The sequence below is a fragment of the Grus americana genome, chromosome 1 (assembly GCF_028858705.1).
Source record: "Grus americana isolate bGruAme1 chromosome 1, bGruAme1.mat, whole genome shotgun sequence".
NCBI lineage: Eukaryota > Metazoa > Chordata > Aves > Gruiformes > Gruidae > Grus > Grus americana.
This window is the reverse complement of record NC_072852.1, coordinates 24,775,074-24,790,473: the sequence shown is the minus strand read 5'-3', so window position 1 is coordinate 24,790,473 and position 15,400 is coordinate 24,775,074. Positions and strand designations below refer to the sequence as shown.

The 15,400-nt window shown below is 44.2% G+C and overlaps 1 protein-coding gene across 1 annotated transcript; it reads left to right on the top strand.

Moving 5' to 3' along the window:
- The first annotated feature begins 9,434 nt into the window (after positions 1–9,434).
- HYAL4 (hyaluronidase 4) lies at positions 9,435–14,362 on the top strand. Its single transcript, XM_054808605.1, is given in 6 exon segments — positions 9,435–9,587; positions 9,775–9,964; positions 9,966–10,444; positions 10,447–10,739; positions 12,766–12,852; positions 13,958–14,362. Coding segments are annotated over 5 exon segments (1,416 nt in total). The 5' UTR covers positions 9,435–9,587; positions 9,775–9,812.
- Positions 14,363–15,400: the final 1,038 nt, after the last annotated feature.

Here is a 15,400-nt window from a genome sequence, read left to right as displayed (position 1 = left end):
GGTGCCTCACAAGATGCCAAAGGCAGGGCAGGTAAACCTCGGCTGGAGTGGCACAACTTGGGAATGTGAATATTTAACATGTTTTCTGAAGTTCCTTTTTTCCGCTATGTCTTGCAGGTGAAAAAGGATGAGAAAGGCTCGCTGGCTGAACATAATCATACAGGCATTTTTGTGTTTCATCAGCTTTTTCCAAATGCAATGCTCTCTGGCAGGGTCAGTGGCTTTGTAAAAATGGGAATTATATTGTTATAGAAAAAAAATGCTAACAGCCCTCACAGACAAAACCAACAGAATGAAATCTCGGACCAGTTTGGATTTGTAACACTGTGCATAAATACGCATGTCTGCATTTTTTTCTGTTAAAAATTACTAAAATAGACAAAATGTTGCTTAAATTAAAAATTGCCTTGGTTTTGCACTGAAAGCATTTGTTGTAGGTAGGTAGTGAATTAAAATTGCACATCACGTGTAATAAGAAGTCATATGAAAGACTTTGCCAAAGAAACTTTGATACGGTTAAGATGCTGTGGCAGCCACAATTTCTATTTTGTTTACATTTCAGGAAAAGTAATTTCCTGTCAATCTGGGCCAGACTCGGACAGTGGGAGTATTTGCAAACACAGGTTACTCTAAAAATAAGTTGGGAACGGTAGTTCTGTACACTTCGAAGAACGATACGGGCTGGGAACAATACAGCTTCTCAGAGACAAAAGTCCAGTCCTTCAAAAACCCAAGGAAAAACAATGATGTCACATACTGCTTAACGAGATTAAAGCCCCATAGTTCTTACTCAGCAATGGCACCGCGTGCTTTCCGCATCCCATAGCACGCAGCAGTAAGGAGCAGTTAGAGGTCACATTAGACAAGAGGGAGGAACCCTTTCAGTAGCTTCCCAAAGTAAGTGTGCGTCTGAGATTTAACTTTGCTGCTTTTAATAGTTACAACACGCCAGTTTATCCCTGTTTAATGTCACCAGAGTAATTCCAAGGTAGTATTTTTATGATTCAATGAATACCTTATTTAAGCTGTAACAAGAAACCAAAGGGATACATGTGTGTTAATATACATCCACATCCACCTGTACATGTGTATATATGGATGAGCGTACGCGTGTGTATATTGTAATACACGTGTCTGTAAGTTTGACCCAGAAGCAGCAGAGCAGTTAGGAGGGGTGTGAGGCTTTGCTTTCTGCCTGGTGGGAGCAAGCTCGGAGGCAGTTGTGTAACCTTATAGCTTGGCACGTATGGCCTCTGCTGCCGTGCGGATTATGTCTATTATGTAACCGCGTTTATACAGGAAGCTAACAGCATCTAACAAGCTAAAAATAAGCAGACTTCTATAATTTCAAAGGACAATATTTTAAACTTCGCTCATGCGGCTGCTCCTATTTCAACAATGAATGTGGCCTCTTCAGACATTTTATTTATTTTTTGACTAGGATGATATTTTAACACGCTGGCAGCCTGTTTTCTCAGAGAGTCAGAGCTCCTTTCTCATTTTTCCATTACAGCAAGAACTCTCCTTGCTTTTATTTAAGGCACTCTCCAATATCTGCAAGAAGCAAAGCAGCCCACAGTATCAGTCCTGCTTTTTCTCCTCAGTCAAGCAGTCTGACATTTGTGGGCAACTTTTGGAAAAATTGTGTTTTCTTCCATGCTAGTAATAACCTTCTCAGTCACTTAGACAGCAGATTATTAAGAGCATTTTTTATATTGCTCCTTCAGAGGTTGGGTTTACAGGGCAGAACAAGTATTTAGTTTTATCCCTTACTGAAATTGCTCCTTACCTTGGCTAGGTGTCCACTCGCCCTATGTGCTACGGAAACCCTGCGGGGCTGACGCCTCTCTCGTCGATGGCATTTTGGGCAGCGGGTCATGTACACAGAGGGCAGCTGGGTTTTCTTAAGCTGACGCTTGCGTTCACCTTGTGTTGTTACCCCTGCCCCCCGCATAGAGCTGCTCGTGCCTCTCCCCGTGGGGAGTGGAAGTGAGCTTCAATACGAGCATTTTGACACTCAGCACAAGGTTCCCAATGAGGATGCCAAAACAGGCTCACGCCAGGTATCGCCTCCCCCGCGCTGGGCTTCCTTGACTCCATGGGGATGGGGAGGACCGAAGGCGCTGGTGGGGGCTGTTTGCTATGGGGGTCCCCTACTTGGGAGAGCACAGGCTCCGATGGCGATGCTGATCTTCCTGCCGTCCCCCCTGACCCTGAGCGGTCTGTGTGGGAGCCGTGGGGGAGCACGGCCCCTAGGCGAGATGCAAGCTGGCAGGGACAGTGGTGACACTCTGCTGCTCTATCAAAGGTGCTGCATCGAGCTTGCTGAAACCGAGTCATGCACAAAGATCCTGCAAAGTCCTTGAGCGCCTACAATGGCAAGCAATGCCGATTGTGTGGGCTTAATTAGCACAAGCATGAACTGAAGCTCTTTGAAACTTTGGACTACACCACAGACAAGTACTCTTAAGTCTCAGTGTCAAACTTTGGACAAACAACAATTTTTCTAAACCTAGAAGTAGTGAGGCACAAGACAAGCTCTCCCTGGGCCTCTGTAGGAATTCAGGTACTGATGCACCTTGATTTGGAAGGAACAGTGATGTGTAAGCACTGTTGCTGCATTCATACCTCAGCAGCAATGCTCAGCTATGAGTATACTTTAAAACCTGATAATAAACTAACCTGAGTGCAGCGAAGATGCTAATTTGAGTGGTAGAGTTACCCCACTTTTGACAGAAAGTACTTGATTTGTGATGCAATCTCCTATTTTAATTTTGTTGTGATTTCTCCGCTCTTAAAGGGGCACAACCTCATCTGATATAAGATGATAAATCTTTATTGATTTACAGTACCTGAAAACCAGGCACGAAATATTCATGTCTGCTTTGTTCACCCTTGGATTTTTCCTTTTACGCTGTCACTAGTCCATTAGTTCCTCGCACCCACCAGCTGCTACAAGGACAGTCAGCAGCAGCTCTTCAAAATATCCCCTCTGTGCTCCCAGCAAAGCAGCAGGTCCCGTGACGGCTGAGGAGAGCGGGATGCGGAGGCTGCGCTGGGGCACGGCCACTGAGCAAGGCTCATTAGCTTTGTTCAAAGTCTCCATCCATACACGAGGCTTACCGAGGTTTACATGACTCCTAGCTTAAAATAATTGCAATAATCCCTTCGACTGACAACGCTGAATTGTTGTGTTTCCTCCAACAATAACATTTAGTTCTAATGCAATACTCAGCTGGGGGGTGGGAAGGGAGGGAAATCAAATGCTTTTTTGTTGTTATTGTGTTACAGCTATTCTGCTGGAGTAGGAAGAAAGGAATGTCACCCGAATCAGCTGGTGCTGGGTGCAAGCTGTAATCACCCCAGTGTGCGTGTGGGCGTTTGTTCTGCACGGTTTGGGGGCACGGTCTTACCCTAGTGCAAATACAAAGTAACTCTGCTGGACTCCCGGGACAGTTAGTGGGAGGAGAGTCAGCTCCTTTCTATTGTGCAGGGCTAACCTTTTGTTTGATTTCTGTGAGAAGAATATGCTCAGAACATCAAGCATCACTTATTTAGTTTTCAGTTAGGATTTACCATACAATTGAATCAGGGAAGTGGACAAAGAGGAAAGCTACTTCTTAGTCGGCTCAACACAATTTAAAACACTATGAGGAATAAGAGTAAATGTCAGCACTAATCTGGTGGTGTTTGCTCTTTTCTCTCAGCCTCAGAAATTCAGGAAGAAAAGGGTGGTAATGGCATACCATGAAGCCCATTTCTGGTCCAAAAATGCTCTCCATCCATGCTGCACAGATGCACCATACGCCCAGGAGCTCCCTGGAGAGGGAGAGCCTAAATCGTTCTGATGCCTTAAAATGTGCTCCAACTTTTTCCTAACGCAGGCTGAAGTCAGGTGGCTGGCTGCACTGTATTGTGGTCTTCTAAGCACATGTCCCAAACGTGGCTCGTTGCAGTGTGGGTATTTTAAAGTGCAGGTAAGTGAGCAGTGTGGCAGGAAACCTGAGCATCCTGGGAGCCAGTTTAAGTACACTCCTGAACACAACCTTCATGTCTTGAGACTGACGTACTCTCGAAGAATGTGAATTTTCTTGCTTTGCACATGGTGTAATCCATATAAATTTAACATATGCTATCACATGAAGACAATGTGGTAGCAAGGCAGACCACTCAGGTTATTCTAGGATTCAGGCCATTATGCTGATTCTGTAGTATAAGCATCCAAAATATAGCTCCTAGTCTGAAGGCTACCCTCTTTGGAAAAGGGGGGTACTGGAAAACCTTTGGGACTAAAACAGGGGGAAAATTGTTGTATGGAGCACTGAGAACCTTGCCAGGCTGGACATAGGCCAAAGCAGCTTTGTGATTATTTCAGTGTCTGCCAGAAAATGACCCAGTCACTGGCATCAAGATCGTCGGGGAAGTACAAGCTAAGCATATAGACTGATTTTATGGATGTTTCAGTGGGCTATTACATCAATCCATCAAACCATCTGCCTTTTATTGCTAGGATTAAGCATGAGTCTAATCTCTCAGTCTGGACCACTGTCAGATGTAATTGTCTACAGATGAGAGACATCTATGCAGCATGAAGTGGAGGAGAAGTAAATAGAATAAGGACACTCGATCAATTTTCTTCATTTTCCATATTCAGGAGTCCAGCTATCTACAAGGCCACCAGAAAGCAAGTGTTCTCATGTATGTAATAAGAAAAGTCCACTATGGTGGCAAAAGGAGCTGAGATGATAGAGGCCAGATGACTGTCCTGATGAACCCCATGCAGACTTGTAGCTTGTCTGCTAAAATCTGCTCTCCTGTGTCCAGCAGTCCCAAGTTTTTTATCATAATAAATTAAATTTTATTACAAAATTGCTATCAGCACTTGCCTTCCAACCTGCCATATGTGTGTTAAAATGCTGAATTATAGTTTTTGATGCTTTATTGAGCTTATTCCTTACAGGTGCTGTGGGAAATAGCTCGCTGCACCAGATTCGTACTTTAATGTGTAGCATTTTGAGGGTGCCCTGCCCTAAATTTGAAATGTCCCTTGGTTCAGGATTTTTAGCACCTTCATCAGGATCAGTGAAGCACTGTACTAAAGGGGTCTGAATCTCGGCTATAATAAGCCATCAATGTCTCTGGGTCAGTCAGATAATTGTGTGGCAAGGTCCTGCTCCATTTTTATTATTCACTATGCTGCATATTCAGTCCCTTGCATTTATTAACAGAACAGAGATACTCCACAGGATCTCATCAAGGCACATCATGAAAGGATGCCCTGGTCTAAAAGCCCCTATTGACACGAGGGAAAGTAGAGGATGGCAGCAGTGCATCCTCCCATGCTGTCCTCCCTGAGGCTGCTGCAAGCTCTGCGGCTCTTGGGGCCATCTCCTCTGCCACCAGCCTCTGAGCAGATTGCCTCCGAATACAGATCCGGACAGAGAGCAAGAGTCGCTGCTGACAGCGTGACTTCAGCTGGACAAAACTTGTTCCAGCTCGTCAGACTTCTGAGTGTATCAGCTTTAGCTTTGCTGATAAAAAGTCAGCAAAAGGAGTATTCTGTAAAAATCCAGGGATTTTATTGGATCTCTGGGTGTGAAAATTCTTGTTTCAAAACCCATGCACGTCTTCGATAAGGCTATTTGGCAATTGGCTTGCCTGTTGAGACAGCCTGGTTTAAGCCCATCAAGGTTGTTCTGTGTCAATGTCATGTTGTTGTAACAATGTTAACCAGAAAGGAGAAAAGGTCATTGTCTTTATTCATCTTTTGTAATTTTTCTAATCCCTTGATATGAATAGTGTAACATCACTGGAGTAGGATTTTTGTTACAAGATGAATGCCAAAGCTTGAAAGTGCATTCCTCAGCTCTAGATTAATTGGGGGAGAGGGATACAGGGTTTATATCATCTGATGAATGCTTAGTCATTTTCTTATCATTTAGCCAGCTATTTTTTTTCAGCAGCATCCTGTGATCTGGTTCAAGTACTTCTATGTCTATTCAGCTCACAACTGCCTGTTTTAAGCTGATTTTGCTTAGTCTTAGCTAGAGCTGTTTGCTGTCTTGTAAAGAAAGACATATGATTTCTACTTTCTCTCTGTTGGGAATTGCTGCCCACTGTGCATTTTCACTGTCAGCTGGACACCAAGACGGGCTGCCTCCATGTTGCCTTGGTTTACAGAAAAAAATATAATTAGCAGAAGGGGTATAACTGGATACATTCATTCTGGTTTTTTGTCAGCTATGACAGATACAAATGAAAGACATACCTAGCAAAAAGAGGAGAATTATTTTAGCATGGTGCGATCCTGCACAACTGGAAGCAAATTTGAAAAGCCCGGGGAAAGGGAAAAATATTGAACAGATCCTGGGCACAGAACATCCTTTCTGCATGCTGCAAACAAGGCCTTCAGAGCCTGTTCCCAGCTGGAGCATGTGTGTGCTTGTATGGTGGCTAAGTGCATCAAATGGAATAAAATCAGAAGTCAGTGATTTGCCCTCACACAGAATATAAAACAGTAACTGTTTTCTCCTTAGCAACAGAGCAACTACAAATATCTTTCTGTGTTAAGTTGCCTGTGACAAGTTTTTCCTCACTGCCACTTCCCTGCAGTCTCTAATAACCTATAGTGATATTATTATATTATTATTATTATTATTATTAGTGGTGGTGGTGGTGGTGGTGGTGTTATTATTGGTGGTGTAGTTGTTATCAGCTTGCTGATCCTGCCTTTCCCATGTGCCAGCTCAGAGGCCCTTGGGGCAGGCATCAGTATATGCCGCAGTAAAGTGCAGGGCTAATCACACCGGAGGAGGGACATGCAGACCCACGGTGCGGGGCAGTGCTGAGCCTCCCCACTTCCCACCAGCAGGCAGACCCCAACGCGAGGAGCAGCTTCCGGCGAGCCCCATGGGTGTCGGCACAGCCTGGCTAGGCAGCGCTGGCCCTGCCTGCCCCGGGGTGCAATGCCACGAGGTGCCCCAGGGCACGAGTGGCTACCGGCACACGCCACTGGCACGCTTGCGCCAAGTGACATAGGTCCTGCATGGGAAGTGCTCCCCGAAACCTGGGGTGTATCATCCGGGGGATGTGCCCAGCCCAGCTACAGACACCTCCCTGAACCTGACCGTGACAGGCACAGGAGCAGAGGCACAGGGTGGTGGTGCAGCGCTCACGGGGGGAGCTCAACATATGCTGCAATTTAGAATCACATGCTGTAATATAAAAAAAAAAAAATGATTGTAGGGATTTGCTGCCCTCTGGCAGGATTTTCTTACAACTCTGATTCTCTGTGAACTGCGAGAGCAGTGCTCAGCGACAATGCTCCAGCACAGCAAGGTCTCTGCATTTCCCAGCTGATTGTCGGCAGAGCAGAGCAAACCGCTGGGCACCACTGCTGCAGCCTCCCCGCAGCCCTCCTGGAAAGCCAGAAGCACCTGCTGATCCCAGGCAGGGGGCTGGTGTCAGGACCAGAGCTGTTGGGCTGGCAGGAGTGCCCTGTCCCTTCTCTCCATCCCTCTGTCCCTCTGGGGCGATGGGGCAGCAAGCCTGACGCCCTGAAGCTGGTCCTTCCATTGGTTGCCTCCTCACAAGAGCAAGCCCACCACCTTCCAGCTTTGGCTGTACAGTCTTCTAGTGAGAACATTTAGTTTGGCCTTTAATGCTGACAAGCCTGGAGTGGCTTTGCTGAGTTTGATTTCTTGGATTGGTATACACTTTCTGAGACATACTCAGCAAATTGGGCTGATTTTCATTAACATCATTTTCTGAAAGGTCCATTAATGCCAATATGGCACTTGTGGATATGTGGATAGTGGTTTTGAAAACCTGAGCCTCCTCTTCAGTAAACACAAAGTATTGTGAGGCTCATGGGGTGAGATTTCTCTGACAAGATGTTGAGTTCTGCAGCGTCTATGCCGTACTGCATTGGTGCTGCGGACTGCCTGCCTGGTCAGCAGGAGGAACAGGCACATCTTGGACACTTCAGAGCACTCTGATGTCTCAAACTGTCAGATGACTGTATCCTAAAAGCATCCATGGCTTATTAAAAGTACCCAGGTTGGCTACCTTGGATGTTTATGTTTTCGCTGCAGGTACCTGAAATTAGGTCATGCTATTCCTATCCTAAAACAGCAAAGAAATGGGGAATGGAGAGGTCCATAAAAGTACGTCAGGTGCATAGATATTCCTGATTGTTTTTCTGGTTTGAGATAAAGGGACGATAATATAGAGGCACTTCTGCCATTAGTATATGTAACTGTTTGGCCATCCATATGACACCCATGCAGGTGTCACTTCCAGCAGGTCATAATCTCAGGAGACATAAATAGGTAGGCAAGGACTGAGGAAGAATAACAAGTGAGACTCAAATACAAATCCATGATCATCCTTGATGGTTGATTCTACAGCTGTGTGGGATTTCCCCAGGGTTTTGAATGCAAGGGGGAGCCTGGAGTTGGAGGATGGATAAGACTCTGTCTCTCTGTCCTGTTTTTGGCAGGGATAGAGTTAATTTTCTTCCTAGCAGTTGGTATAGTGCTGTGGTTTGGATTTAGTATGAGAATAATGCTGATAAAACACCGATGTTTTTAGTTGTTGCCAGGCTCATACTACCCTGCCAACCAGAAGGCGGGGGGCACACAAGAATCTGGGAGAGAGCACAGCCAGGACAGCTGACCCAAACTGGCCAAAGAGATATTCCATACCATATGATGTCATGCTCTGTATATAACTGGGGGGTGGGTCGGGAGGCAGGTCAACTTCGGGTCTTGCTGAGCATCAACTTCAGGTGGTGAGAAATTGTGCTGTTCCTCACTTGTTTTGTATGTTCTTTATCATCATCATCATCATCATCTTCCTTTTCTGTCCCATTAAACCTTATCTCAACCCATGAATTTTACTTTTTTTTTTTCATTTTCAATTCTCTTCCCCATCCCACTGCGGCGGGGTTGGGGGGGGGAGTGAGCGAACGGCTGTGTGGTTGTTTTAGCTGCTGGCCAGGTTAAACTACGAGATTCTTTTACATATAAGTATATAGGTTTTGCTGTATATCTGCTTTCTTTTCTGCTTAATACACACATAATCGGCAGGGACCTTGTGACTAATGATTCTGCTCATAGCAGTGGCCACAGGCCTTAGCATCAAAGTCCACATTGCACAATGCAGCGCTGTGCAGAGCTATTGGAGCTGGTCTGGAAGGCGCTTGCTCCATGTGATAGTGCAGCCAGGCTAATAAATAGCTGAGAGCAAGCTTTCATGAATCTGCTTTATTGCTGTCAGGGGTTTGAACTTGTATCCCTTTATGATACTGCACAACGACAATGAAATATGTGTACTTGTTTGGAGTATCTCTGGATGGCACTGTACTAGACAGGTCAGGGATGTTCATGAAGCTGTGAAGATGGTGATAAAAGCCAAGGTTTGATTTTATAGTTACCTTTGTTATTATTGAGAAAGCCTGAAGAATAAGAAAACCATTTCTTCATTAACCTCTCCAACTGCAACAGCCACAGCCACTAAGACACCCTGGGGCCCACTGAAGTGATGGCAACATCCTCGGTGATTTCAGTAAGACCTGGATTGATGAGGTAAGCAACTGTGGTTATGTTGACTTCCTCAGACTTACTTCAGCTAGGAATCTTCCCTCTTTCTCTGGGAAATTGCTCACTTTGTTTCTTCAGTGTTAGCATGGTAGATACCTTAGAAGTGGCTGATACCAGTTCATACAGCTATATATGGAAAAAGTACTAACGCCTCTTCTGTTATGTTCTACAGACAAACTGGGAGATCAGCCTGATGTTGTCTCTTAAGTCATGAAAGTACTGCCTGAAAATGGGACACAGTTATGCATCGTTCACCTTTCAGCCCCTGGCATGGCTGTGCACAGCACTCATCTGGACTTCCCTCCTATGAAACCAGCCTGACCACCAGCTTCAGACAGGAAGCCTTTCATAGCTGGCTGGAACCACCAACAAACCCATGCTCCTGAGGTACGACGTCGTACTGAACCTGGAAATGCTCCATATAATTGGAAGCCCATTATCTAATGCAAGAGGGCAGAATGTCACCATATTTTATTTTAATAGGCTTGGCTATTATCCTTGGTACACATCGCAGGAAGTCCCTGTTAACGGTGGCCTACTCCAGAACTTCAGCTTGCAAACTCATCTGGACAAAGCCGGTCATGTCATTAACTATTACACCACAGCTAAGGACTTCATGGGCTGCGAGTACTGGAGACCTCAGTGGGCCTGCAACTGGGATGAAAAAGATGTCTACAGAAGAAAGTCCAGGAAACTCATAACCAAAATGGAAGGGAATATTTCAGCAAATGATGTTGAACATTTAGTCAGACTTTCCTTTGAAGAAAGGGCAAAAGCTTTTATGAAGGAAACAATTGCATTAGGAATGAAAAGCAGACCTAAGGGCCTGTGGGGATACTATTTATGCACTGTCACAGTTACAATTTCCCTGATCAGAACTACACTGGTTCCTACCCAAAGACTGAAATTTTGAAGAAGAATTAAATTCCCTGGCTCTGGGATAGCAGTGCAGCCATGTATCCTTTCATTGGCATTAAGATATCCCTTGGAAACAGTCAAAACATTTCGCACTTTTCTCAGTTTAGGATGAATGAATCCATAAGGACTTCCTCCATGACATCCCAAGATTACACTTTGACCGTATTTGTGTATAGTGAACTAGGCTACAGAGATGAACCTTTATTATTTCTCTCTATGGTAAGCTTTTGCTGGAACAATGTGGGCTGCTTTTATGCTTTAACCATTCTTACAGATGGTGCATCAGGATGGAAAACCTCCTACTTGGGCCAGCTCTGCTGGTTCATGTTAATTGTCCACATGCTTTAAAGAGCTCAATGTTCTGAAGAAAAAATTGAGTCTCAAATACCTACTTTTTTTGTTTTACTTCATCACTATGCTATACTCAAACATGCATTTGAGTGGATTAAAAGGATTTCAGCAATTTGATGTAGTATGAAGGAGGCAGTTAATACATTAATCCTCCCTGATGTACTTTCTTCTGCTCAGGTATGCAATCACTAAATAATGCCCAGACAGGTGCCCCTTTTATAGGAGTGAAACTGAGGCAGAGATGTTAGTAACTTGCTCAGTGTTAAATCAGAATGGCAAATTGAAGCCAGCAGTCTCTCTGCATACTTCCATCTCAAAAACATTTCATTTAGTCCCATACCTACCTTGGAGCAGGCAAATGGTGCACCAGAACCAAGGAGCACTGCTCACATCAGCTGAAAACACACACACATACACACCACCCCCCCACACACAGAGAAGTATTTTCAAGGTAAGTGTCCTACCCTAATCCTTTATGTGATTCTGGATATCCTCCCAGAAACTGGATGAAGACAATAGGTTCCTGTGAAAAAGCAGCATAATCTGTCTGTCACAGCCCTGGCTTAGTTCTTCCCTATAGACAGTGACTGCACTATGAGCAGGTTTCAAATTCTATGTTTCAGAGTTTAGCAAGTGAGCTGTATTCACTTTTTAAAGGCTATGTTCAGTCTTTCAGCCCAGGTACAGAGTCTGAAGCTGGCACCTTGTCTGGGAAGGAGCTTTAGTTCCCTCTTTTATTAGGTCCAACTGCTCCCCCAGCACTGCCATCACCAACCACACTTCTCTCTGGCTTGAAGGCAAATGCCTATTCTTAGGCATTAAAGAAGGTGTAGGCACCTGCTTCGGTGCTTTTATCCAGCTTGCCCTTCCTTAGCTTTGCAAGAAGAGGATATATGGACATCAATAACCGCTGCAGGCTGGTGTGCATCCTCTTTGCCATTTTATAACCAGTTTCCGCCTCTTTTTGCCCTTAGGCAACCAATTCCTGTGAAGTTTTTCTACTTTGATTCTTGATGTGCTGTGGCCCTCAATCTCCCTTAAATCAATGATGATGTCTAGGGAGTCACTTGCATATCAATGGTCTTTCATCTTCAGTGCTTGTGGCATAGTGATTCACTTGTTGCTTATCCTTAATCATTGTCCAAATTAAGGATAAACATCCAAGCACCAAATACTCTCCCCTGGAAGCCTGCGATATTTGGAAAAGGTACAGTGAAAGACATCTTTCTGAAACAAACATAGAAAGAGCACAAAAACTGAAACTGAAATTCTTAAGATTAGCAGCGTTGCATTTTCCCTTTCATTTAAGGTTGCACAATGCCAGCATTCTCCCTCCTATAGAGTGTGCCTATTTACAGCCCCTTTTTCTAAGGTTTTTGTAAGAAGCTGAGCGAGCTCCTAGGGAAAGCAGCAAGAACAATGCATGCCTTTGGAATCACAGCTTTCAAATCGGAGAGGGACAGGGAAAACAGCTGATTGACATAGCAGAATAGCTCCCTCCTTCCCCTTATCAGCAAAAACAGAACTGAGGGAATGCTTTGGGGAATGCTCATGTTAAAAATCCCACTTTAATCAGAAGATTTTAGTTGTTTCTAGTAATCGATATAAAATAATTGCAATTACATTTTGCATCAAAGTAAACAGTAACCCAGTCTTTGTTCACTTGCTTATTACCAACATCTCAGGCAGCACCCAAGTTTGAAACTTATGTTTAATAATCTTTGTACTCTAGACAGCAAATTTTTAGCCACAATAAAAAATAGTTCTTAGGGATCAGAATGGAAAGAAAATGTAGTCCGAGGGACAGCCACATAATAAACCATTGGATTACTTTAGAAAGGCTGTGAAATGCTGAATTAGCCTGACAGTGATGTCCTTACTCTTTTCACTGTAGCAAGATCTTAATAAGACTATTGGAGAGAGTGTCCTGGGAGCTGCAGGCATTGTTATTTGGCGAGATATGAATTTAACTTCTTCAGAGGTAAGCCTGTGCCTGATTTAAATGCAATGTGTAAGATCCTCATTTTATCCTATTAATAGACACTACCCGACTGCACCAGTTCCAAGTACTCAGTACCAGCAGAGCTGACTGCTTAACCAGTCTTTGCTGTCCCCCAGTCAGGATGACCATGGAACATGGTCAATTCTTCCCGCCTCAACAAGGTTTTGTGAGGTTCACAGGCAACCAGTGGTAGGGAAGGAAGCCAACGGCTCGTACCAGGCATTCTGGTTCCTCAATACTATCCATTCCAGCTAGATAAAACACCCAGAAATCAGCTAGAGCCTGATTAGCCACCAGATCAGGTATACCAGTAGTGCCCAGCAATTTGTCGGGATATGGGAACTCTATTTGTGCCCATCTTTGGACAAGTAAAATGAAATAGGCTGTTGAGATCAGATGGAGAGGCTTTGTATTATGTGATATCAGACCTAGCCACATTAAAATCAAAGACTGATTTCTGAGGCTCCGTCATCTCCTGGAGCTTTCAGACAATCACACATCAAACTTTGTCATGAGAAAAGACTTTGTACTTAAAGCTGTGTGAAATGGGTGTTCTGGGCTGCTTTTCTCCTGGCAGATAGCATAGAAAACCCAGCCAACATGAGAGTGAATGGCTGAAAATAAGTGTTCAGTTGTCCTCAGTAAATTCAATTACTTCAGCCAATTTTTGTAAATATTCAGCTGCAGTTTCTGTCAGAGTGAATGTGAATAGGAGGACGAACTTCCTTTCAATTTGGTCAAGTGACAAAGGCATGGCTCTGGAGCATCAGCTCTGGACCGCCACACTCTTGCCACACAGCCACACTGTCATCACCTGCATTTCTAGCGTACATTATGGCTTCTTTGTAAATCTACAGGCTGTGGTGGTTTCTGGGGCATGCAAGTTGCTAAAGCCCTTTGCATCTCCATTGGGTTATATTTCCTGTATAAAACTTCCTAATAATCCTTTAAATTAGTTGAATTTAAATTATCCTGAATGAATTCATTGATGCTACTTACATATTGCATATTTTTCAGAAAGAGAAAGGAAAAAATAGAGTGGTTAGTTTGACATCAGCTAAAATTTCTTTTCTACTGTTTACAGAGTAACTGCACAAAAGTACAAAAATCTGTTGATTTGGAATTAGAGCCCTACAGTATCAATGTCACATCAGCAGCTGAGGTGCACAGCAGGCATCTTTGTCAGGACAATGGACAATGTGTACAAAGAACCTGGAGAGCCTCGACATACCTGCATTTAAATCCTATGAGCTTCCAGATAGATGCTCTGAAGGACCAAGGATTTATTGTGAAAGTAGAAGAATCAAATGAAGATCTGGAAATAATGGCAGAGACATTTGTCTGCCACTGTTATCAGGGTTATGAATGAACTGACTGTGGGGAAGTTAAAGTCGCTGATGACCATCCAGGGAGCTCTGCAGACTCTGTCCCACCCAGAAGATTTGCAGTGATCGGCCTCCTACCCTTGCCTTTGACAGGTCTTTTCTAACTGCTGCTTAGTCAAAGGGCTAGTTTCAGTCCATCGAGAGGGATAGTAGAGTGGATCCAACAAAAAGTCTCACATGCTCTGCAGCTGGGGACTGGACATGTCATGGTCCCAGATGTAACCCAAACGCTGCAGCTGTGCCCTGAGAGGTAATGCCCATAAGGTACGGAGAGAGTGGGGCACCTTGAAGGCTGAGTCAAAGACACACAGGTCATAGGAATATGTCTTGATCCCATCTTCTGAGATTAGGCTGTTTAGGAGGCTAGAGGCCAGGTTTCTGCCCAGCTGACAGCCACAACCAGGACAGCAGAAGACTGCTACTACTGGAAAAAAATAGTGTGAGGTTCACTTTTTCCCTTTGTGAAGAGAGGAAGTCTACCCATATCTACCTCTTACAGGATGGCATGCTGGATAGAGCATCCTCCCAGAAAATGGAAGATGGAGAGGAGGTTTCTAGTTTCTTTTCCATTTGAGTGAATTCAAGTCCGTGTTTTCCTCTTTCATGTCCTGTGCGATGGAGGTATTAATGCTTTGAGCCCTCCAGTAGGCAGAAAGGAATGAAAGAGCCAGGAGATCCGGGGAAAAAAAAGACAAGCCACACTGTTGACTAGTATATTTACTGAGAAAGGAATGCATACATTCTAATCCAACAACAAAGGGTCTTCCTGTGTTTTTTTAATACCATGACTATTTAATATAAAGTTAATAAGTAGTGCTGGGAGCAGGAACTCCATCACAGCCAGGTTTGAAATTTAAAGCTAATGTAAGCACCTCATGGCTATTATAGAGATGTAATCAATAATGATCAGGCAAGTTTATCATATTCAACAAGAAATTTCTGTCCCAACTGTCATTGTAAGATCCATCCTCTGGAGGGGGTGGAGAGGTTCCCAGGGCTCTCCTTCCAGTCAGCAGGGAGAAGAATGCTCTTCTAGAGGTGACCATGAGCAGAAAGCATACCTGGCATGTCTCCAGGGTACTGGAGAACTTCCAGCTTCTCACCTTCCCAGCTTCCCAGGGGTTAAGTATTCTTGAAAGAGA